The sequence below is a fragment of the Ailuropoda melanoleuca genome, chromosome 3 (genome assembly GCF_002007445.2).
Source record: "Ailuropoda melanoleuca isolate Jingjing chromosome 3, ASM200744v2, whole genome shotgun sequence".
NCBI lineage: Eukaryota > Metazoa > Chordata > Mammalia > Carnivora > Ursidae > Ailuropoda > Ailuropoda melanoleuca.
This window is the reverse complement of record NC_048220.1, coordinates 20,392,975-20,417,147: the sequence shown is the minus strand read 5'-3', so window position 1 is coordinate 20,417,147 and position 24,173 is coordinate 20,392,975. Positions and strand designations below refer to the sequence as shown.

The window sequence follows — 24,173 nt, the reverse complement described above, 5'->3', positions numbered from 1 at the left end:
AGCCGAAGGCAGCTGGTTAATGACTGAGCCACCCAGGTGCCCCTAAAAAAATAATTTTTGGCAAAGAGTTTATGATTTCACTTCTATTTGGAACCAAACAACAACAACAACAACAACAACAATGAATAAAAAAAGCAGAAAGAGACCTATAAATACAGGGAACGAACTGGTGGTTGCTGGAGGGGACAGTGGTGGGGGAATGGGCCAAAAGGGTTGAAGGGGAGTGGGAGGTACAGGCTTCCAGTTATGGAATAAATAAGTCACAGGGATAAAAGGTATGTAATAGGGAATATTGTCAACGGCAGTGTAGTAGTACTGTGTGGTGACAAATGGTAGCTAGACCAGGGATTAGCATAGCATGTACAGTGCTGTCATATCACTTATCACTATGTTGTGCACCAGAAACTAACATAACATTGTGTCAACTGTACTTCAATTAAAAAAGAAATCTTCACTCCTATCTCACACCATATACAAAAATCAACTCTAGTTGATAAATAACCAAATGGAAACGATAAAACAATAAAGCTTTGGGAAGAAAGCACAGGAGAATCTTTTTATGACCTTGCTTGAAACAGCCAAAATTTCTTAAACAGGGCTCAAAAGTACCAACCATAAATGAAAAAACAGACAAACTGGATCACATTAAAATTAAGAACTTCTTATCAAAAGACAATTACCAAAACTAAAAGCAAGCCACTAAATAGAAGATTCTTTTAATACACATATCCAACAAAGAATACATATTCAGAACATGCAAAGAATTTCTTCAAATCAATAACAAAAGGCAGATAACCTCTTGGAAAAATGGGAAAAAAGACTTGAACAGACATTTCATAAAAGAGAATATCCAAATGGCCATTTAACAACTGAAAAGGTGCTAGTACTTCATTAGTTACCAAAGAAATGTAAATTAAGATCCCAACGCAATACCATTATACAACTACCAGAAAGGCTAAAATTAAAGATGCAGAGTACCAAGTGTTGGTGAGGACATCAAGCAACTGGAGCCAGACACCGCTGCTGGAAGTGTAAATTAGTCTAACCACTTTGGGAAAACTGGTTAGTAGTATCATACATTAATTTTTTTTGATAAATACAGTGGAGTACTATAAATGCCTTTTCTTCTTATGATTTTAATAACATTCTCTTTTCTCCAGCTTACTTTATTGTAAGACTATAGTATATAATACATTTAACATATAAAATATGTGTTAATGTTCTGTTTATGTTATTAGTAAGGCTTCTCATTAACAGTTGGCTATCAGTAGTTAAGTTTTGGGGTAGTCAAAAGTTTTACATGAATTTTTTTTTTTTTTTTTTGAGAGAAAGAGATCAAGCAGTGGGGAGGGGCAGAGGAGAGAGAACTTTTTTTTTTAAGATTTTACTTATTTGGCAGAGAGAGACACAGCGAGAGAGGGAACACAAGCCAGGGGAGTGGGAGAGGGAGAAGCAGGCTTCCTGCTGAGCAGGGAGCCCGATCCCACCTGGCAGACACATAATGACTGAGCCACCCAGGTGCCCCAAGAGAGAGAACCTTAAGCAGGCTGCACGAGCAGCGCAGAGCCTGACATGGGTCTTTATCCCAGGACCCTGAGATCATGACCTGAGCCGAAATCAATAGTCAGACGCTTAACCAGTTGAGCCATCCAGGTGCCCCTACACATGAATTTTCTAATGTGCAGGAGGTCAGCAACCCTAGCCCCTGCACTATTCAAGAGTCAATCGTGTATGTGTGAGTGTGTGTGTATATGTGTGTGTGTTCATATATATGTTTACACATACGTACATGTATGTGTAAATATATGTGTAAATTTTACTTTTCATATGTGTATAAATTTTAAACTAAAAGGCATATTCAATAATGTTCAAAGCATCAATATTCATTATACTCCAGAACTAGGAGCAACCCAAACGAACAGGAAGGATAAACTGTGGTATATTGAAACAACAGTCATAGAAATGTTGCTGTACAATATAGATTAATCTCACAAACACAATGTTGAAAGAAACTAGACAAAACAGTAATCCTATATGATTCCATTTATATAAAGTTCAAACGTTTTATTATATTAAGTTAAAAATCTATAGTATTAGTAGGATACTGGCTAGCTTGTTGGGAGGGGGTATCTGGAAAAGACATGAGGACATGAGGGGTTTTGGAGATTCTGGTAATATTATTAAGTAGCTTACTGTAGATGTTGGTTACATGGATATTTCACTTCATAAAAATTCACTGGCTGTATAGTTATAAATTGTGCACTCTTCTGTTTGTATGTTACACTTCGATAGTTCACTTAAAAAAAAAGCCTTTCAAAAATACGAATATCATTTTTTGTTGTTGTTGTTGTCCCCTAAGATACTTTAGGCACTGAAAACAAAATATAATGTGAAATGAAAATTCTGCTGAAGTCCTACAAGGAGTCTGGAGGTATAATGGAGGATCCTCAACTATATTTCCATTTCCTATAATCATTTTTAAAATAATCCTAATCACAGAATAAAAGGTAAAGAAAAAGACAGTTTAAGTAGGGTGATAAATGATAACACAATAGTTAAGAACCCCAAATAACCATGATGAAAAACTAGTCATGCTGTCTTTGTAACTACAGTTGTGTAATGTAACTAGTGGTTAAAATTAAAAAGAAAAAATAAATTAAAACAAGACAAAGACAAAAATCTAGTAAAGCAAAGTTTTATAATCTAGCACTTAAAATGGTAGCCTTACAAATATATACAAGATATACCATATTGTCTGGCAAAATCAAGCTGTTTTACTAATCACCATTAAAAGTGCTACAATTGCTCAATATTTTAAAATACAATGAAGTCAGAAAATATTTTTCTTTAATTTTACTTACTCAGTGTATTGTGGTCTGTGTGAATACCTTGGATAACAGATGTTCTGAGTAACAATTCAACATCGGAACCTATTTTTATTAGCTGTTAAGAAAACCAAACAGAATAAATCCTTTGGATATTTTTTCAATGGTCCTTATGAATGCACTGCTTTTGAAAACTGTAGGTTTACTGTTATTTCTTTTCGGGTAATACTGCCTTTAACTTTTTGTAACCATTCCAAGCACAAAGAAAACTCAGACATATGTGTACTTTTAACTTTTATCCATCCGTTCCATATTTTGTTCCAAAATAGATTCAGAGTATTTTTTGTTGGAATATATATTTTATATGTTTAAAATGCTGTTTTCTTTGAGAGAGGGTTGAATCATTCTTTCATAGAGTTGGATGTTCTAAACACTAGAAATAATACTGAACTAGGAGTTGGAATACTTGGACTCCATAGTTCTATCATTAAATAAAAAGCCTTGGATTAATAACCTACTCTCTTTAAGTTTCAGAACTTACCAAATGCAAAATGAAGAAGTGGACTAGAACAAAGATTCTCAAAGCTTGAGGGACCTTGAGACCCTTTCAGCTACCATGAAGTCAAAATGATTTTCTTAATACTAAAGCCTTCGGCACTGAGCTGTGAGCAGAGGTAGAGCTTTCTCCATGGAATACCACTTTATATGAATGAACAACAGATAAACTATGGTCATTCAGACTTGGGTATTTGGCAAACATTTTCTTGAAAATGAACGAGCTATTACTTCAAGAAAACAGCTAACTGTATTTGCTGACTATGGTAAAATTCAAGTTTTCAAGAAAAAAATCAGCATTCTAGGGAAATTACCTGCCACCATGAGCTTGATAGTTTACCAATGCTTAAGGATTTTTCTGATGAGATAGATATTAGTATTAATAAATACAATTTTAAAATGTTACATACTGAATATGTTAACATTTGGAAGATATGCATTACTTGGTGAACCTGTATTTACCAAATCAATGATGCAAGATGTTACAAAATCATGCATGGTAAAAGATCCATTCAAAGAGAAAGACAGATTAAATCTATTGGTCTACTAAATAAGACTTAAGGATGTGGGAAAAGAATATCCTAGGAATAAGCAACAGCATAAATGCCCTGAGACAGGAAAGTTCTTGGTAAATTCAAGTGCCTTCAATGCACTGGGACTGTAAGAGTAAGAGGGATGGAGAAGGCTGAGGTGGGAAGTTAACAGAGGTGACATGATATAGTCTTATAGGTCATGGTAAGGAGTTTAGATTTTACTTTGGGATGAGAAGCTATGGGGTTGTGAGTACAAGGAGTGATGGGATATGCTTTGTTATTTAAAAGGCTCAATCTACCTTTAAAAGTACTGAGAATAGGCTGTAGGGAGTTAGGGAGGAAGCAGGGAGACCCACTAGGAGGCTGTTGTAACAATCCAGAGAAAGATGATGGTGGCTTGAACTAGGAGGTAATGATGGGGAGGATGAGAAGTGGTTGAATTCTGGATATATTTTGAAATCAAGAAAATTGGCTCTTTTTGGTTGGATATTAAGTGTAAGAGAAAGACAGCAATTAAGAAAGAGAGCACCAAGTTTTTTGGTCCAAGCATTAAAAGGTGGGAGCTGCCATTAACTGACATGGAGAAGGCGTGGAAGAGCAAAGCTTCAACTCCCAACAGATCTGAGAAGGGACTTACCAGGAGAGAGAAAGAATGAAAATGGGAAAAATGGGCCCCCTCATCCATTGGAGGTGCAAAAACTGAGTTCACTCATAGGTCTAAGGCAGAAAACAAGGCTTAACGAGGGATAAGGGATAAGGCGAAATCAGAAAGGATGAGCAGGTGGTGGTCTGTATGAATTCTGGAGCCAAAAAAATAAAAAAAAAAGAATCTATCTATCTACTTACCTACCTACCTATGTCTCTCCACGCATTGGTCTAACAGATTAGAGTTCCATAATGCAACTAACCTTTAAGGAAGTTCACTATTGTTGAGGTGTAGTATCAAAGAATATTCACAATTTATTTGAAAAGGCTACTATATACTCCTACTCTTTTCCAACTACTTAACTGTGTGAGGCTGAATTTTCTTCATATATTTCAACCTAAAAAACACTGCACCAGATTGAATGAGGAAGCAGGTACGAGAACTGAGCTGCCTTCTATTAAGCCAGACTTGAAAGAAATTTGCAAAACAGTAGAACAGTGCCCACTCTTCTCACTAAATTTTTTGAAAATAGTTATTTTCCATGAACAGTGTATTTGTTACCATGTAATGAGCTTATTATTTTTAGAGAAAAAAATACATATTTCAAAAATCTCTGTTTTAATTTCTACTAATGTAAATATTGAAAGACATACCACATGAAATGCGGTTGGGGTCCTCAACTTTTAAGAAGGTAAAAGGGACCAGACAGTTTGAGAACTGTTGGTATAAAAGATACCTAAGATTCTTTTTGGTGCCAAGACTTCATGAACCTTCCAATACACAACAATGTAATTAACTAAAAACTAATAAATATTTAATCTACGCTGAATTATACAAAATATACATTTTTATATAACAAATATGTCATTTCTAGACTGCTTAACGTTAAATTAGCGCTTTACAAGTAAAAGAAATTCAGAAGATTGTAGTTCATTTCCCAGTTTATATAAAGACATGTCTATTTAAAAATTTTTTATCATTTCAAAATTTAAAAATAATTACCATATTGTTATTAATCAGCCTACTGAATAACAAATAATACAAACTTTTGTATACATCTTTTAATTTCTCTTTAAGTTATGACTTGATTATGATCTCATCTTAACTTGTGCCATGAATAAAAGTTACACAGTCCCTGTTTGCCCTTTCAGATGGTTAAATGAAGTCTTTCCCTTTCTTCTTTATATCAGAGGGATAGAAAAACTTAGGCTATCTCATTTTGACTCATTAACTTGATTACTACAGATATTTATTACTCTAAAAACAGCATTTTTCTCTACTAAAAATAAATGCATTTTTATCAAAAAAAATTTTAACATGTAGAAATTTCATTAAACATGGAAGATTTTCTCTAATTTGTACCTTCCTCTTTATCAAACCAATTCTTGGAATTATAACTGCCCCTGCAAATAATTTTCCATTTTCTGTTTTCCTCCTAAGGGTCCTTTCTCTACATTTATACAAAGTTAGATACAGAAACACTTAGGAAGCTCAAAACAAGCAACAATATGTATGTATATGCAGTATGATTTTTATACAAAAAAGGAATCATTGTGCATTTTTAAAATGAACATGTACTGGGAGTATTAAGAAACGCACAGATCAGTGTCAGCTGACTGACTCTTCAACTAGAGCAAGTGACCAAAAGGCAAAACAAGAATTGTTCATGAATTGTGGCTGATTTAACTTTCATTGCCGAGATAGGAATTAAAAAAAGAGTCTGTCTAGCTGAGCTAAATGAACAGAAATTCTTTCTGTAGTTCTAATACTCATTCTCCTTAGTTTTAGTCACTTGCCTTAGGTAAAGATAGAATTTCTGTGGATTTCTGGGTTGGTTCAGCTACTCTTGCTTTGATCATAGCTATATCCATGTTCTGTACATCGGCAACTTGCTGTCTTAGGGGTGTAGCAGATGACCCTGAAGAGGTGAGCCATACCAAACAAGTGAAGGTTATCTATAGTTGTGATGACTTTAACTATCAAGTAATAATTTTTATTTCATATAACCCTTCTATTTTCGTCATTTTCTAAAAAAATTTATAAGGGCTTTATCATAATTGAAAGACTCAATTACTATACCTCTTCTATTTTCTTGGGAGAAGTTTCACTTTTATTACTTTTGAATTCTTCATTTATCTTTATTCTGGCTGCTAGAGAAAGGAAAAAAATATATAAAATTATTTCTCTTCTAATTTATAATTTCTGTCCCAAGAATTTATATGTTATTCGTTATGAATGACTACTTCTCGAGTAGTCAAAACAGTTTTGCCCCATGTGAAACTAATTATAAAAATTAGACATTTTTTAAAAAAACTGTCCTGGAAAGCTTTTGACAGGCTGGCAAATTTTTAATTAAACCTAATACACTCTAATAAACTAATACTTTCATTTCCTGCTTTTTACTTCCAATTGCATTTGTATACCTCTAGCTATCAGAGTCTAATGAATCCCATTTAATACTTTCTTTCTGTGACTCTAAAAATTTATATTAAAATGCTTTAGGTGGCAAAACTCAATACATACAAGCATGTTAAACCACACACACACAAACATACACACATACATACACACACACACAAATAAAATAAAGACATAGCACCAAAATATATATAAAAGTACTTTGGCTGGCATGTAAATAAATAAACCTTCGTTCATATAAACCACTGATATTTTGGCATCATTAGCATAATTTAGTCTAATCTGACAACTGCCTTATTGTTGCTGTGTATATTTTAATGGAACAACCCACGTAAAGTGCTTAGTAATTACGCAATGTTAACTGTTCTTATGCCACTTAATAGCACTTAAAGTACTGTTGATGGATAATAGCCAGAAAACCCTTCTTCTATGCTTTATATATTTCAATATAAGGTGCTGAAGATTTGGGATTTGGAGCCAAACTGTTTAGGCTAAATCCTAGTTCTACCTCTCACTAGTATGATGTGGGACAAATCCTTTCACATTTTGTCAGTTTTCTCATTGGAAAAAAACAAATTATAACAGTAACTACCCCATAGCGATATATGAAGAATTAAATGAATTTGGTAAAACATATACAATATGAAGCATATACTTTAATATTCAAGAAATTATTCTTGGTGAATTAGAAAAACTTGAATTCCTAGGACAGCAGGGATACTACCTAAGTGCCCTCTTAAAGAGTTTTAGAAATATATGAAGATAGATATGCACATGAGCAATACAGAACCTAAGCTTTAGAACTCTGACTTCTAGATATGATAGATGCCACTTAAAACAGTGAAATACTAAATTTGTAAGCATTTGGGATAGATTCTCTTTCACAACTCTATCACTTCTAGAATGACACAGGAATTAATAATATGGAAGTATCTGGTCCTAGAGAGTGTGAAAATGTGATTATATAATACAGAAATAAGTTTAATGGCTTGACAAGCAATGGAGCATGCTAAAATCCTGATCTTTTCTGATTCTTTATAAAAAACTTGATCTTTAAAAATTTTTCTTTAAGTAGATACTCCTCAAAGTAGCGTAATGTAAACTAATCTTTATAAAACATAACAACACTAGGGGAGAGATGTGAAGATCACTCTCTAAAATGGCTCTTGACCATACACGTTCTCTTGGATATATTAGCAGCCATCTGAAGAACTGACTTACTCCAAAGTGGTGAAAAATAAACCTACCTTCTAATGCTCTGGTATCATTTTTAAAAACCTGTTGTCTGGTCCTGTGTAATGTTTTAAAGAGCTGTAAAACCTATAAAAAAAAAATTAGAATTCAGACCTCAAAAGAAAAAAATTTTACATTATGTAAATATAAATTATATAAATAATTACAAGTATTATAAGGTATTTCTTTTCTGTTTATTACTTAGACTATTTTTCAAAATAGCTGGTGAAAACCAGGGTTTGCCAAAACAACTTTCCCTTCATTATTTATCTTTAAATTTAAAAAAATTAGATTTACNCTGTAAAACCTATAAAAAAAAAATTAGAATTCAGACCTCAAAAGAAAAAAATTTTACATTATGTAAATATAAATTATATAAATAATTACAAGTATTATAAGGTATTTCTTTTCTGTTTATTACTTAGACTATTTTTCAAAATAGCTGGTGAAAACCAGGGTTTGCCAAAACAACTTTCCCTTCGTTATTTATCTTTAAATTTAAAAAAATTAGATTTATGAAAATAATACCAAGTTCTTTGGGGGGGAAAAAAGGATGGTTAAAAAGTTAATAATCCCCCTGCCAAAACCAGTCTGCTAAAGTAACAAACTTTGTCAGTCTGGTATGTATTTGTTCTCACTTTTCTTAACATATTGAGGCCTTCACCTGCTCTTAAAGTTTTACACATATATACACAAACTCATGAACTTATTAAATCTTAAGAGACCACAAAAGGAAGGTGTTTCAGATAATTTAGGAAAGCAAAATCGTGATTTCCCAAAGAGAAGTGGAACGCTGAGACTTACGAATATTCTAAGACTATTAGGATATTCACTCAGTATTAAAAAAATAGAAGAGCCTGACATTTTGGTAGAAGACAGAGTGTGTAGAGGCTTTAGTGTTAGGCCATGCCTACCTCACATTTCTCAAGTTTAAAAAAGTACTCAATATTGTTCCCCCAATATTGTCTTTTTGCCTGTCTTTTCAATTTCAGAGAATAGAAGACACTGAGTTTCTCAAGCTGGAAATCTCTAGGCAATTCTTTAAATTTATATTACTCTTCATGTGGAAATCTTAGGAATGTCTCTCTAATGTTTTGATGTTCTCCATTCATGAAAATTATTTAAGTTCAGACCCTCCCATCTCTTGCTTAAACTACTTAACACAGATTTGTCACTCTGCCACTATTTCTTCCTTCCCTCCAATCCACTAGATAAAATATCTAGTATTTATTTACGAAGTATACCCTGAGTGCTAGGCATTGTTTCAGGTATTTACATATATTAGAAAACCTATAACATCAAAGGCAGACACCAAAACAGAAACAGGAAACATGAAGCAAAAAACATAAAAACACAACAAAACAAAAATCAAACAACCACAATGAACTTCCTCAGAAACATAAGTGACTGGAAAGATGGAATAACAACAAAAAGAAAACACAGTAAACCGAAAAAGGAACATTCAGAAAACACCCCAAAGCTCTCAGATACCAAATGAGTAACAGCAAATATTAAGGGGAGAAAAGCAACAGAGAAGTAGAATAAAAACTCAGATAGAAATTGAGGGGGAAAAAGAAAATTAAGGAAGTAGTCTAGATGGACCAACAATTACATTAACAGGATTTCCAACAAGAAAGAACAGAGGGGCGCTTGGGTGTCTTAGTTGGATAAATGTCTAACTCTTCATTTTGGCTCAGGGTCCTGGGATGGAGCCCTGCATCAGGCTCTGTGCTCAACATGGAGTCTGCTTAAGATTCTCTCTCCCTCTCTTCCCCACTCTTTCTCTCCCAAATAAAAAAAATAAATCTAAAAAAAAAAAAAGAGAAAACAGACAAAAGAAATTTAAAAGGGAAAAATTAAGAAAATGTCACCAAGTAAGGTACATCAGTTACTTGACTGAAAAAGCTCCAAGTGCCCAACACAAAACCCATACCATAGTTCACCATAAGTTCAGCACAATGCTAATAAAAAGAAAAATCTTGAAGATAAAAAGCAGTTCACGTAGAGAGATAGAAAATCCTTAAAAAAAGACTGTCCAGAGCAACCCTCTCGGATCCCCTCCCTCTTTGGGAGCTTTGTACTATCACTTTATTATCACTCAATAAACTTCGCTTTGCTGCCCACCCCCCCCCAAAAGTCCAGGGTAGAATACCATACATAGACAAATTATCATTTAACTGCAAAGGCAAACAGACATTTTTGAAAATGCGAAGTGTCTTATCGGCCATACATCCTTTCTTGTAAAGCTACAGAACAATGTGCTCTACAACAAGGGGATGAACTACAAAAGAAAAACCATGAGAACCAGTGAGACAGGTGATCCAACACAAAAGGTTGAACTGCTCTAGAGAAGCTGTTCCCAGGAAAAAATCAAACTGATACTGATTTTGGGAACAGATAAGTAGGAAGCTAACCAATGATAATAAAAACAAGGTTATTAATTTCAAGAAAAACAAAGAATTAGAGAAGAAAGACAATGTAATCATATATGAGAGGACTCAGCTGTGGACAATTTTATACAATCATAGTAACTTAAAAAAATGAAAACTAATTCACCAAAATTTGTAAATGAGAGGACTAGGGTATAAGGGGGGAAGCTTAGTCATCAACTTCTATTGTTAAAAGTCAGTAAACAGTATCTTAAAAAAGTAAAAAAAAAAAACCCATGAGTAGCAGTTAAAATATGTTCTTTAGAAGTATGGAAGTAAATGTGAGAATAGCTAAAATGAATAAAAGCACTTATCTCTGGGGAGCAGGAATTGGGAGTATGTAGATGGAAGTACACACCTATTGGTTTCTGTGTAACACTTTGATTTCTTACACCTTACGCATTTATCAACTTTATAAAATCTAAAAAAATCATTTTAGAAAGAGAAAGGGAAAGGACATTATCAAAAAAGAGATAAGACAAGCCCTGACTGGAAGAAAATATTTGCAAACCATATATCTGGTAAGGGGCTATTATCTGGAACATTTAAAGAACTTTTACAACTCAACAATAAAAACACAGACAAAGGATTTCAATAGACATTCTTCTAAAGATAGACAAATGGTCATCAAGGCCATGAAAAAATGTTCAATATTATTTGGCATCTGGGAAATACAAATTTAAATCTCAGTGAAGTACATTTAAGCCAGAAGAATGATCTGCAATGAAAAAGAAAATCAGTAACGAGTATTGGCAAGAATGTGGGAAAAATGGAACTCATACGTTGTTGGTGGGAATGTAAAATGTTGCAGCTGTTTGGAAAACAGTTTGGCAATTGCTCAAAAAGTTAAATAATGTTATCACCTGATCTAGCAATTCCACACTTAGATATATACCCAAGAGAAATGAAAACATATGTTTACACAAAAACTTGTACATGAACGATCATAGCAGCATTATTCACAACAGTCAAAAAATAGAAATACTCAAATTTCTATCAATTCATGAATAGGTAAATAAAATGTGGCATATTTATACTGGTATAGCTTGAATTATGTTCCTACAAAGGACATGTTGAAATCCTAATTCCTAGTACCTGTAAAATGTGACTTTATTTGGAACTAGGGTCTTTCCAGATGAACTGAGTTAAGATGAGTCATTAAAGTGGGCTCTAATACAATATGACCAGTATCTTTAAAAGAAGGAGCAAATGTCACGTGAACACAGAGACACAGATTGCCATGTGAAGATGGAAGCAGAGATTAGAGTGATCCAAGAGTGAGCCAGCAAGCCAACAAGCCAATGAACATCAAGGATTGATGACCACCCTCAGAAGCTAGGAAGAAGTCAAGGTTCTACCCAGTTTCAGAGGAAGCATGGCTCTGCTGGCACATTCATTTCCGACTTCTAGCCTCCAGAACTGTGGAGACAATGCCTTTCTGTTGCTTTAAGCCACCCAGTGTGTGATGCTTTGTTAGAACAGCCATAGGAAACTAATACAGATATTAGTACTGGGAAGCGGGGTACTGCTATGATGAGTACCTAAAAATATGGAAGTGGTTTTCGAATTGAGATGTCTAGAGATTGAAAGAATTTTGACATGTTTCACAATAAAAGCCAAGACTGCCTTGAAAAGATTGTTTCTAGAAATATGGATTTTAAAGGTAATAGAATATCATAGAAATTTAATATTACAGTTTAATATTACAAGAGTGGTAGAAGATGAGTTGCATGGATCAAGAGCAAAGTGGAAAGTTAAGTAAATCTAATCATTTTACATGTTGTTTAGGCAAAAAAGAAAGTAATTCATTAATACAACAGCCAGCATCCCTAATTTAAGAACTAGCATATGCAAAAATAAATTCAAAATGGATTAAGGACCTGGATATAAAACATGAAGCCATAAAAGTTCTAGAGGAGAACACAGGCAGTAACCTCTTTGACATCAGCTGTAGCAACTTCTTTCTAGATATATCTCCTGAGGCAAGGGAAACAAGAACAAAAATAACTATTGGTGGTACATCACAATAAAAAGCTTTTGCACAGCAAAGGAAACAATCAATAAAACTAAAAGGCAGCCTACAGAATGAGAGAAGATATTTGCAAATGACATATCTGATAAAGGGTTATCTAAACTAGACAAAGAACTTATAAAACTCAACACCCAAAAAATGAATAATCCAGTTAAAAGAGGGGTAGAAGACATGAACAGACATCTTTCCAAAGAAGACATCCAGATGGCCAACAGACACATGAAAGGATGCTCAACATCACTCATCATCAGACATATGCAAATCAAAACTACAAGACATATCACCTCAGGATGGCTAAACTCAAAAACACAAGAAACAACAGATATTGGTGAGGATGCGGAGAAATGGGAACCCTCTTGCTCTGCTGGTGGGAACACAAGCTGGTGCCGCCACTCTGGAAAACGGTGCAGAGGTTCTTCAAAAAGTTAAAAACAGAACTACCCTATGATCCAGCAACTACGCTACTAGGTATTTTCCCACAGAATACAAAAATACTAATTCAAAGGGTTATATGCACCCTGAAGTAAATAAGCATTACTTACAATAGCAAAATTATGGAAACACCCCAAGCATCCATCGACTGATGAATGGATAAAGTGGCATATAAATATACAATGGAATATTACTCAGCCATAAAAAGAATGAAAGCTTGCTATTTGCAATGATGTGGATGGAGCTAGAAAGTATGCTAAACAAAATAAGTCAGAGAAAGACAAATACCATATGATTTCACTCATATGTGGGATTTAAGAAGCAAAATTAACAAGTAAAGGGGGGAAAAAAGGGAGAGGCCAACCAAGAAAGAGACTCTTAACTGTAGGGAACAAACTGATTGGGGGGGGTAGATTAAACAGGCGATGGGGATTAAGGAGTGCACTTGCTGTGCTGAGAACCATGTGTCTTATGGAAGTGCTGAATCACTATAGTGTACACCTGAAATGAAAATTACACTGTAAGTTAACTAACTGGCATTTAAGTAAAAACTTAAAATAATAGAACTAGTATAAGAAAAAGAAAATGTCATAAATACTGTCTTGGAGCTATAAGAGCTAATATCACCTTGGAGTCAATAAATTTTTATTAAAATGCAGAAAACTAGGTCACAGATTATGTTCCTCATTTATAGTAATTAGATAATTCAGATAATGTATATGGAAAGTGGATTCTCTACAGACAGATCAGTTGGAACGGGACATTGCCACTTACTTCAAGCTTGGACAAGTTACTCAACCTTTTGGTCTCAATTTTCTTACATAATGGGTTAATATTAAGGATGTACAGGAAAATTTCTGAACTAGGTCTCACCTTAGATAGACTTACCCATCTCTTCTAAATTTGGGTTATATGCCCTTCCTGAGTGCAACCACAGCACTGGGCACTTGCTACTTAGTATGTGAATCAAATGCTTATTTGCTGTGGTCCCATGCTTCCTCAAAGTCTATGTATCCTTTACACTTACCATAAGAATCTTCTATATATGGTAGGCCTCCCCAAAAGTGTTTTTGGAATCTTACCTAATTTCTTTCGTATTCAAGTTTTCCAAGCAACTTCCCACTTCAAGGACTTTCCGTATACTACTTGCTCTTTCTGGAATACTCTTTACTCTCTTCTTCTAGCTAATTTCTAATCAAACTTCAGGTATCAACTTTTAATTCTATGAGACTTTTTTTTTTTTTAAGTGGGCTCCGACTCATGATCCTGAGATCAAGACCTGACTGAGACAAATGTAGGACGCTCAACTGACTCAGCAACCCAGGAGTCCTAAAAGATTTTTTTTTTTTTTGCATCCTCTAGAGGGGTTAAATTCCAGCTGTAAACTCACAAAATACACTGCATTTCCGATTCAAAATCTCCCTTCCCGCTAAATTTCTTTATGAAGGTAAAGGTGGTCCGTTTATCTTCGCATCCACTATGCCTAGAGCGTGCAGGCTAAATGTTGGCTGTAAGGTATTACTGATAGCTATTATGGACACTCAACAAATTATCTGAAGAACTCTTTACAACTGTTTCTACTGGTGCTGTGACATATACTAAAATGTACTGAGAACACCAAAGTCAGTATAGTACAGGAGGCACCTCTTGGTGGTGCCTTATTATTGATCAACCGTAAGCACTGCTTTTCTTCACTACTGTAACAGGCCTTTCCCCCCTTTTCCTTGCTTATATTGCAGCCAGTGACAGAGACAGGACCGAACAGGCCATGCTGTTATTGAAATTCGGGGATGCTAGTCCCTGAGATGTGTGCGCCAGCCAGGCAGGAACGTGCATCAGTTTGACAAGAAATGAATCTGACACCAGGTCCTCAGGGAAGCACCCGCCGGGGCCATCACTTCCCAAGCTCATTCCAAGCACTCAGGTCTCACGGATCTCTGCTCTGTCTCCGTGGGTGTTGATTTTAGACAAGGGATTCCGCCGGGACTCAGTTTCCTCGGCTGCCATACTTCGGTGTACCTTCCGGCTACCTGACTAGACTTTTCACCTCATCGGACCTTTCACTTATTAGATGGCTGCAGCGCCGGGCTGCCTTTGGCGTCTCGTCTGCCTCTCAACGATGTGAAAAAGGTCCCTCGAACGCTCGGTGTGGGGATGAAACGGGAGTAGAACTTGCATGACGCAGAAACAAACACTTTGGGACCCCAGGAGGCGAGTGGGGAAGCACTGGTGCCACCCTCCCTCCTCGCACCAGTACAAACCCTCCATCGCCCTTCGCAGATGGTCTCTGGGCTCCTCAGCGGCAATGTTCACAAGCTCTGTGGAGGGTCCTGAACCCACACTTACTGAAATTCCAGGCAACCTGCGGAAGGCCGCCGGTTTTCCCTCCCCGTCAGCAACGCACCCAAACCCTCCCTGGGCCCTGTCACCTTTGCCGCCTGGCCCATGGCTCTCCTCACCGCGCGGGGTACCTCTCCAGCTATCGCTTCGCCCCGTCACTCGGCAACCAATCACGGCCCGGAGTGGACTATCCAACTCACCGACGGGACGTTCCTAAAGGGACGCAACCAATCACTGCGCAGATTCCCCTTTGTAGCCCCGCCTCCCACAGAGGGACATTGGAGACGAGTTTGCTAAACCGCCGCAGACTGGTAAGGCCGCGAGAAACTGCGGAGCCCGAATACTGGAGAGAAGAGAGGAGAACGGAACTTACCTGGACGCCATGTTAGTTAGGGGCAGAGTCACGTCCGGTCTCTTCGGAGGCCGTCAGGTGGCTGAGGGTGGGTTGACATTTAATGGATGGCTTCGACGTCTTACGTTATTACCTCTTCTTTGGGGGTTGCGGTTATCTATTAAAGAACCTTTATGTTAATGTTTCCCGGTTGCGACTGTCTCCTTGTGAAAGTGCATAAGTAAGAGCCAAACCCTAAGAAGTATAGCTGCCGTTAATTGGAATTCTGCCTTCCCAAAGCGCTATTTGTACATTCTCTCAATTAATTCCCGGAAAAGGTGCTCAAGACCACAGGCTAGAGGGATGCCTGGGTGACTCAGTCGGTTAAACTGACAACTCTTGACTTGAGCTTGACGATCTTTGGGTAGTGAGATTGAGCTCCCCCCCCCCCACCTTGAGCTCCACCCTCAGCGTGGAGTCGCTTCCTTCCTCCCTCTCCCTCTGCTCCTCCCCCTGCTCAGGTGCTCACGTGCACATACTGTCTCTCTCAAATAAATAAAGGACTCTTAAAAAACAAAACCAAACCACAGGGCTGGTAAATAGATATCTGGGACACAAATCCTTATGCCTGACCTGGAAACCTAGTCCTACCCTCTACACATCCTGCTTATTCACCTTACCCTATTGCTTGGTTTTGATGGTTAAGCGGTCAGAAATGTTATTTAAGTACATTTTAACTTAGGACCTTGCAAACTGCAAGAAAAATTTCAACCTTTCCCCCCATCGCATAATCGTTTGCCTTCCCTACTTCACAGCCTTTCAGGTTAATTTTCAGGTAAAACTACTTTTTAGTAGGAATGAACGACTCGAAGCAAAAGATCTTTAAAAAAAAAAAAGATTTTATGTATTTGACAGAGAGAGAGACAGACAGAGGGAAAGCACGAGCAGAGGGAGCAATAGAGGGGAGGGAGAAGCAAGGCTACGCTGAGCAGGGAGCCCCAAGCAGTGCGCAATCCCAGGACCCTGGGATCGTGACTCTAGCCGACCCTCAAGGGACTGAGCCACCCAGGCGCCGCTTGAAGCAAAAGATCTTAAAGACCTTTTTCCTTCTCTGTGATTTATGTAATTTTAAAGAATATTGCAAGTCATCATAATAGCAAGATAATAGCTGACTTTTAAAATTAGAATTCATTAGATTTGCAGATGAGTGTTTACATAACCAAGCAATTAAACCAAATATACTCGGTACTGACTTTTATATAGGAGACAATAGATGATCTTGTGACATTACATTATAGTGCCTCCTAATTTTTAAAGAATGATTGAAAATGCTTATTTTCATTTCCAGTTCAGAATCATTGCCCAATTTCCTGAAAATTCATAATTTGTTATTATAATTTCTGGCTAACTAGGGTCCTATATTCAGTTAACCAAAACCTCATATCTGCCAATAGAAAATAAAGTTCTCATAGGGCCAAAATCAGTTCAGTACTAAAGCTTCTCTTCTTTTAGATAAATCTGTATGGTTCCTTCAGCTGTTCCATAAACAAGGTTAACTACTCTGGTTATTCTAGGAATATGTCCTGGTTTTTAACAGCTCCAAGGGTGAGACCCAGAACTAAACAAGAATTCCAATTTGTTCCTCACATAAGTTCATGGAGCTATAAGTAGGGAGAATACAGGCCTCCAAAAGATGTCTCTGTTTAAATCCTAGGAACTTTTGAATATGTTACCTTTTATGACAAAAGGGACTTTGCAGATGTGATTAAACTAAGGCTTTTGAGATGGGAAAATTTTCCTGGATTATCTGGTGAGCCCTATGTAATCACAAGGATCCTTATAAGTGGAAGAAGGAAGCAAAGTCAGGGAGAGGTTTGAAGATGTCCTGCTGCTGGTTCTGAAGATAGAGGAAAGGGCCTTAAGCCAAGAAATGCAGGTAGCTTCTAGAAGGGAAGGGAAGGGAAATGTTCTCCCCTAGAGCCTCTAGAAGGAATGTAGCCCTGCTAACACCATGATTTTAATGCAATGAAACTCAGACTTCTGACTTCCAGAATGTTACCTGTTTGTGGCCCCTACCATCTTGGAAGCCAACAGTAGAACATCTTCAATCTTTGACTGTCACCTCTGTTTCCATCATCATATCTCCTCCCTCTCTTGTGTCCCTCTTTCACTTATGAAGTCCCCTGTGATTAAACTGGGCCTACGTGGACAATCCAGGAATCTCACCCACCATGAAATCCTTTCTTTAATGACATCTGGAAATCCCCTTTACCAGGTAACATAGCATATTAGCAGGTTCCAGAGATTAGGACACAGGCATCGTCTGCCTACCATACCCAGTTTAATTGAAGCTGGTCAATAAGGTTGAAATGGAAAGAAATGAAGTAGAAGCAGCCATGGGCCTGATCATGTAAGAACCCTATAATACAAGGTAAGGATTTTGGATTTAATTCTGAGATGAAATGCCTTACCAGCAGGAGAGTGAGATCATGATTTATATTTTACAAAAATCACTTTGTGTGCTGAATGGCAAACTGACTACAGTGGAAGCAGAACCTAGCTAGGAGGCTCTCAAAGTACTCCAGGCAAAATATGACAGTGGCTTGGATTAGGGTGCTATAGTAGAAGAGGTGAAAAGTGATTCGATTCATGATACGTATTGCCAAGTATAAGAGAGAAGAGTGAAGGATGATTTCACGGCTTTTGACTTGAACAATTTGGTGAATGGTATTATGGTAGATATAGAATGCTGCAGGAAGAGCTTTTTTTGTTTGTTTGTTGGGCAAAGAGTAAAAATAAATTTGAAATACCTGATAGACATCCATATGGAGGTGGTGAGTAAGTGGTAATACATACCATAGGCCAATCTGGAATTAAGGGGAAAGGTAGGTCAGGAGATACATACTGGAGAATCATTGTTCTGCAGATGATAAAGCCTTAGTGAAAGGTGACCACATTTATTATCCAAACCAGTATATGTCTCCTTTTTAACATTCTATGTTGACAATTTCAGTCTTACAGGAAAGTTGCAAGAATAATAGAATTTGCATATACCCCTCACTCGGATTCCCCAAATATTAACTAACATTCGACTACAATCAGTTTATCCTTTTGTATCTCTCTCTATAGGAACATTTTAAAAATTTCTTTACTGTTTGAAAGTGAGCTGCAGACACGATACTCCTATACTCCTAAATACTTCAGTGTTTTTTATTCTGACAAAAAAAAAAAGACAGTCTTTTACATCAGTGGGCCTAAAAGTATGATTCTGGGGCAAGCAGCAAATGCATCATCTGGAAACACATTAGTAACCTAAATTATAAGACCCCCACCCCTAATTTGATAATTTTGCTGTGGTTATGTGAGAAAATTAACACAACTTCCAAAGCTACTATCTAATTTATAGACATTATTTAGATATTGCCTATTGTCCTAGTAATGTCTTTGATAGCAACAGCAGCAAATGAGTCACTTTTGAGATTCAAGGGATCCGCTATCAATAATTTTTATTGGGAGGGGAAAAGACAAGACAAACTGGCAAAGTATTATCATATAGGGTAGTCCTGGAGCTATAATTAGGAGCATGTGGAAATTAAGTGTTAGCTAGAAAAGATGGCCAAGAATGGAACCCATTGAGAAGTCTGGAAGGAGAAAGTCTGTCTGTGAAGTCTGTGAAGGAGAAATAGCATCCAGAGGAGTAGGAGACAAGACCACCAAAGTGAAGACTATTCCTGAAAAGAGGAAATGATCAACATTAGGAAATAATGCCAAGAGGTCTAGTATGATAAGAAATGGAAATGTTCATAGAATTTTATAAGTGTAGGTTCTTAACAACACTGGCAAGAGGGAAATGGGTTAAAAAAATGAGAAAGTGGACAAAGAGTAAAGAAAAGTTTTAAAAAGCAGCAAAGATATGAAGGGGTATGTCAAGTTAAGGCAGGCATTCTTCTTTAAGGTAGGGCATGTTACATTATGGTGATTACTTCTGGGAAGAAGTCTGGTGCACAGGGGAGGGAGGATTACAAACTACTGATGCCTGGGTCCCAACCCCGGAGTCTGATTTAATTGATGTAGATTTCGGCCAGGTTCAAGAGGATTTTTCAAAGCTCCCCAAGTGATTTTAACGTGCAGTGAGAACCACTGCTAGAGGGAGAAAAACATTGGTGCAAGGAGGATTTATCGGAACCAAGACTTTCTGTAGCGGAGAAATTAAGTGCTAAGGTGTCTCAGACAGCAAACACGACCAGCATTGCTTGGATTATCAAACCTTTTCAGTTACAGTATCTAATTTTTCCTACAAGTGTCCATTAAGCAAGTGAAGAAGGGCGTATACAGTAACTCCACTCCCCAAGACACACTAAAGAAAGAAAGAAAGAAAAAATGACCTCTAGGCAGTGTGGCTGCCTAGTCTCGAATCAGGAACCTCCCTTCCGCCAGTCTCGTCCGGCGGTTCTTGGAAGCTCCCGCGCGCTCTCCGCAGCCGCAGCGCAGGTCGCCAGCGCGCACGCGCACGGCCAGCCCGGACGCCCGAGCAGCGGTCCCCGCGCAGGCTTGGCTGTGAACTCCCGCCCTCTGCCCGCGGCCCCGGCTCCTCCCTCCTCTCGAGCTTCTCCCCGGGGCGGTCGCGCGGGAGGGTGGCCGAGATGGCAGATGAGATCGCCAAGGCTCAGGCCGCGCGGCCTGGTGGCGACACGATCTTCGGGAAGATCATTCGCAAGGAAATCCCAGCCAAAATCATTTTTGAGGATGACCAGGTAGACCCCAGGCGTCGCCTCACTGGAGGGCTGAAGCTGGGCAGTCTCCCGTGAACACGCGTGTTTCCCGCGGACGGAAGGGAAAGGGTCGGGTCGCGTCGCTAAGGGAAGGGACTCGGCCGCCCCGTGGGGCCTCTGCCGCGGGCCCCCAGCCAGCGCGCAGGGCCGCGGCTGCTCCGAGGCCGCCTGTCGGCGCGTGCCGGCGCTCCGGTTACGCGTTATCAGCCCGGGGCGCGGGTTCAGGCTGCCGGGCGCCCGCGGGGCCAGCACCGCGGGGTCGGGGCGCGTGTGGAGGACACGCTGGCTCCTCGGCATGGGCGCCCGCCGGCTCCGCTGCTGCCTCGGACCTCGCCCGTGTCAGGAATCTCACAATCTCGTCAGCGCTCTGCCTGACAGGGAGAAATCCGATCGCGCCCTGACTAGGGCCCAATCTCTTCGATCTCCCGCGCACAACCTCCCGGCCTTGGCTTTCCCGGGCGCCAGTCCGCGCCACGTTGCGTGAGACGGCCGGGGGCCCGCGGCCTCGGGGTGGCGGGGGGCTTGGGGCCGCGCGGGGCCGCAGGTGCCCCTCCGCGAGGGCCTGCTACTCAACCCCACCCCCATCCTGCTCGGGCCGCGGACTCGGGCTGGGAGTGGGTCGTCTTTTGAGATTTGCTTCCCTTTGGCCCCGCCCGGTAGCAAAGTTTCCTTTCCTATTTCACAGGAAGCAATTATATACCAAGGAGCTAAGCACGTAGTTTTTGTTGACTTAATCGTAGGTGAAATTCTGTTTTAGGAGGGCCAAGTAGGTGTGACATCTTGTGTAAAATACGTACTGGGCACTTGAATTTATTAGTTTGGATCTCATATAAAAAGCTGGGCAGAAGGTTGGCTGATTTAGACAGAAATTAACTTTCTGTTAAATTAACGTTTAAAAATATGGAATTTAAGGTATACATTCTTTTTATACTCCTGGTAGCGTTCTTAGATTCAAAATGTTACCTAAGATTTAATTAGATTCCTCTAGGTGAATTGTATTTAGATACCTTTGTTACTAGTAGGGAAGTTTTTTTGTTCTAGAAAATGCGTATTTCTTTTTAAATATTTTCACTTTTTATAAATGATTATTGAAATACTGATTTTTGAACCACCAAAGACCCAGCAGTGTAACTGCATGAAGCAGTCTAAATGATACAGCATTTTGTGTGGAGTACTAAATAGAATTAGTTCTGTGACCGTTGAGCAGGGAAGGTCCTATTAAGCAGCTTCCACCTTCAGTAGAGAACAAGAGAAAAAAATGTTCATGTGGTATGTAATTTGTTTAAATGCTACTTATCTTCATTTCTACAAAAGACAAAGCATATTACTGAAATAGTTGAGTAAGGTGGGAAGAAATAAGTATTAGTCAAAATATCAGACAAATGCATAATTACAAAGCTGATCACTGCAGTAAAGGAAAAAACCAGGAAACTGCACAATCAGGACTCCTAACCTAGGGAAGGTGGGGAGAGAAAACTGATTGCTTTCAGAAATTTTATATATGCTGGGAGCTGAGGAATGAATATCAGGTTAAGTTAGACAAAAGTTGGGGTTGAGGGGAGAGAGGACCATTGCAATAGAGGGAAGGGATTTTGAAAAAAGCCTGGGAGTGTGGAGAGAGATGAAAGACATTGTGATTTGAGCAGGAAAAGTTGCATGAGATCAAACTGAAAAGGTATACAAGGATTAGTATGCCTAATTTCTACTTAACTTTTGGATCTCACTTTAAATATCCCTATCTCAGAGTGGTTTGTCTGTGTCAAAATTGGGTTTTTCTATGGTAATCATTTGTTTTACTCTCTACTTTTCCTTTGTAACGTGTAGGTAGTATCTATTACCTTTATTTGTTTAAGATCAGCCTTCCCATTAGACTAAGTTGCATGAAAGTAACCATGGGATCACATGTATTGTGTATACTTCTGATTTCTTAGCATCGACTACAGTGCCTCCCGTGGGGCTAGTGTGAAAGTATAAATTCAACCTACTAATATGATATACTAAAACTGATTTTTCCCCCCTTTTCTCTAGTGTCTTGCTTTCCATGACATTTCCCCTCAAGCACCAACTCATTTTCTGGTGATACCCAAGAAACATATATCCCAGATTTCTGTAGCGGAAGATGATGATGAAAGTGTAAGTAAATTTACCAAAACAATTTATTTTCTTGCCTTTTTTTTAAAATTTGGGAGAGTAAATTTTGACCTCAAAGTGATGTCATATTTTCATTTTCCTGAGGCTATTACTGAGGGGAAAAAACCAGACAATCCTTTGGTAATCAGGGCAATGTAGAAATAGTTTGATTTTTTAAAATTGAGATATAGTCGACACATTGTTAGTTTTAGGTGTACAACATAATGGTTTGATATATATATATATTTTGAGATGATCACCATAGTCAGGTTAACGTCTATCATCACCAATTCTTCAACAAAATAGTTCCTAACAAGGAATAGTTGATGAGATTCATTTTTCCTCAATAAACAGTACATCATATAGGGGATGATGTTTTTCCTTTCTTTCTTTTTTTTTTTTTTTGATTTTCTTTTTTAAAATTTATTTATTTGATAGAGAGGGAGAGAGCACAGTAGGGGGAGCAGCAAGGAGAGGGAGAAGCAGCCCCCCCCCCAGCAGGGAGCCTGATGTGGGGCACGATCCCAGGACTCTGGGATCATGACCTGAGCTGAAGGCAGTCGCTTAACCAATTGAGCCAGCCAGGCACCCTATTAAGAACATTTAAATACCCACTTGGAAAATGACTTTAAAATCGTTTTAATTGAGCAGGTTTATGTCGAATTTGTTTATTGGAGTTAGTAATGAGTAAATACCTATCTTAATGGCTTTTTAATTGTAAATTGTATTACATTAGTATTAAGAGTTTCCAAATATTTGCCCAGAGGGATATGTTTCAACTTGGTGATCTTTTAATATTTCGTCTTGGTAGTATGTTATTTAATGGCAAGGATTTATAAATTGCCTGTGCTTAAGAAACTTTTTTTTTTCTTTTCCAGCTTCTTGGACATTTAATGATTGTTGGCAAGAAATGTGCTGCTGATCTGGGCCTGAAGAAGGGTTATCGAATGGTAGTGAATGAAGGTTCAGATGGGGGACAGTCTGTCTATCATGTTCATCTCCATGTTCTTGGAGGTCGGCAGATGAATTGGCCTCCTGGTTAAGCGTGTTTTAGGGATAATTTTTCCTTCTCTAGGCAATGGTCAATATTTCCCAGTTCTAGTATGTTAAACAGTATACTTACTTCTGCCTGTGTATGGAGAGATTGAGGAAATAATTTTTAAAACCCATACATAATAAAAGACAATGTTGCATGATTTACAGTCTCTTTGACTCCTGTATTTGATTTATTAAAAAAAATATATATGTATTTGTTGGAACATATGAAAAGTTCATAATTTGGGAGGTTTTTTTGGTTTTTCTCTCCAAGGAGGACTAAACATATGTACATTGTTATAATGGTGTGACTCGTTTCTGAATACAAATTACAAAATTTCACAAATTTAGTTTTAGGGTAAAATATTAGTCCAAGAGAAGATTTTCTAATCTAATTCTTTAATTTCTTAAGAACAAAGGAGTATGTGATGTGATTGATCCAGAAAGTGACAATTTTGGGTC

General features: G+C 38.0%; 2 protein-coding genes across 4 annotated transcripts in view; one reads left to right on the top strand and one right to left on the bottom strand.

Annotated features, from left to right (window-relative positions):
* Positions 1-16,232, bottom strand: part of LYRM7 (LYR motif containing 7) — a 42,302-nt gene extending 26,070 nt beyond the window's left edge. Inside the window, exons 1-5 of one of the 3 annotated variants that reach the window (XM_034655962.1) lie at positions 15,817-16,232; positions 15,533-15,656; positions 8,225-8,297; positions 6,639-6,706; positions 2,862-2,943 (exon numbers count right to left, since the gene is read on the bottom strand). In XM_034655962.1, coding sequence (XP_034511853.1) covers positions 2,862-2,943; positions 6,639-6,706; positions 8,225-8,297; positions 15,533-15,550 — 241 coding nt within the window. In that variant the 5' untranslated portion in view covers positions 15,551-15,656; positions 15,817-16,232. Of the gene's footprint in view, positions 1-2,861; positions 2,944-6,638; positions 6,710-8,224; positions 8,298-15,532; positions 15,657-15,816 lie in introns of all 3 variants that reach the window. The other 2 variants (XM_011234172.3, XM_034655963.1) reach the window with 2 other exon arrangements.
* A 4,070-nt stretch (positions 16,233-20,302) lies between these two features.
* On the top strand, positions 20,303-23,881 carry HINT1 (histidine triad nucleotide binding protein 1). The gene is made up of 3 exons (XM_002926711.4): positions 20,303-20,528; positions 22,575-22,679; positions 23,555-23,881. Exons 1-3 carry the CDS (start codon positions 20,418-20,420, stop codon positions 23,717-23,719), a joined length of 381 nt encoding a protein of 126 aa, XP_002926757.1. The 5' UTR covers positions 20,303-20,417; the 3' UTR covers positions 23,720-23,881.
* Positions 23,882-24,173: the final 292 nt, after the last annotated feature.

Bases quoted from the DNA above. Each gene is read 5' to 3' on its own strand.
- HINT1 (XM_002926711.4), top strand. From the start codon at position 20,418: ATGGCAGATGAGATCGCCAAGGCTCAGGCCGCGCGGCCTGGTGGCGAC. The intron at 20,529-22,574 runs GTAGACCCCAGG...CCTTTTCTCTAG, and splicing joins TCATTTTTGAGGATGACCAG to TGTCTTGCTTTCCATGACAT. The intron at 22,680-23,554 runs GTAAGTAAATTT...TTTCTTTTCCAG, and splicing joins CGGAAGATGATGATGAAAGT to CTTCTTGGACATTTAATGAT.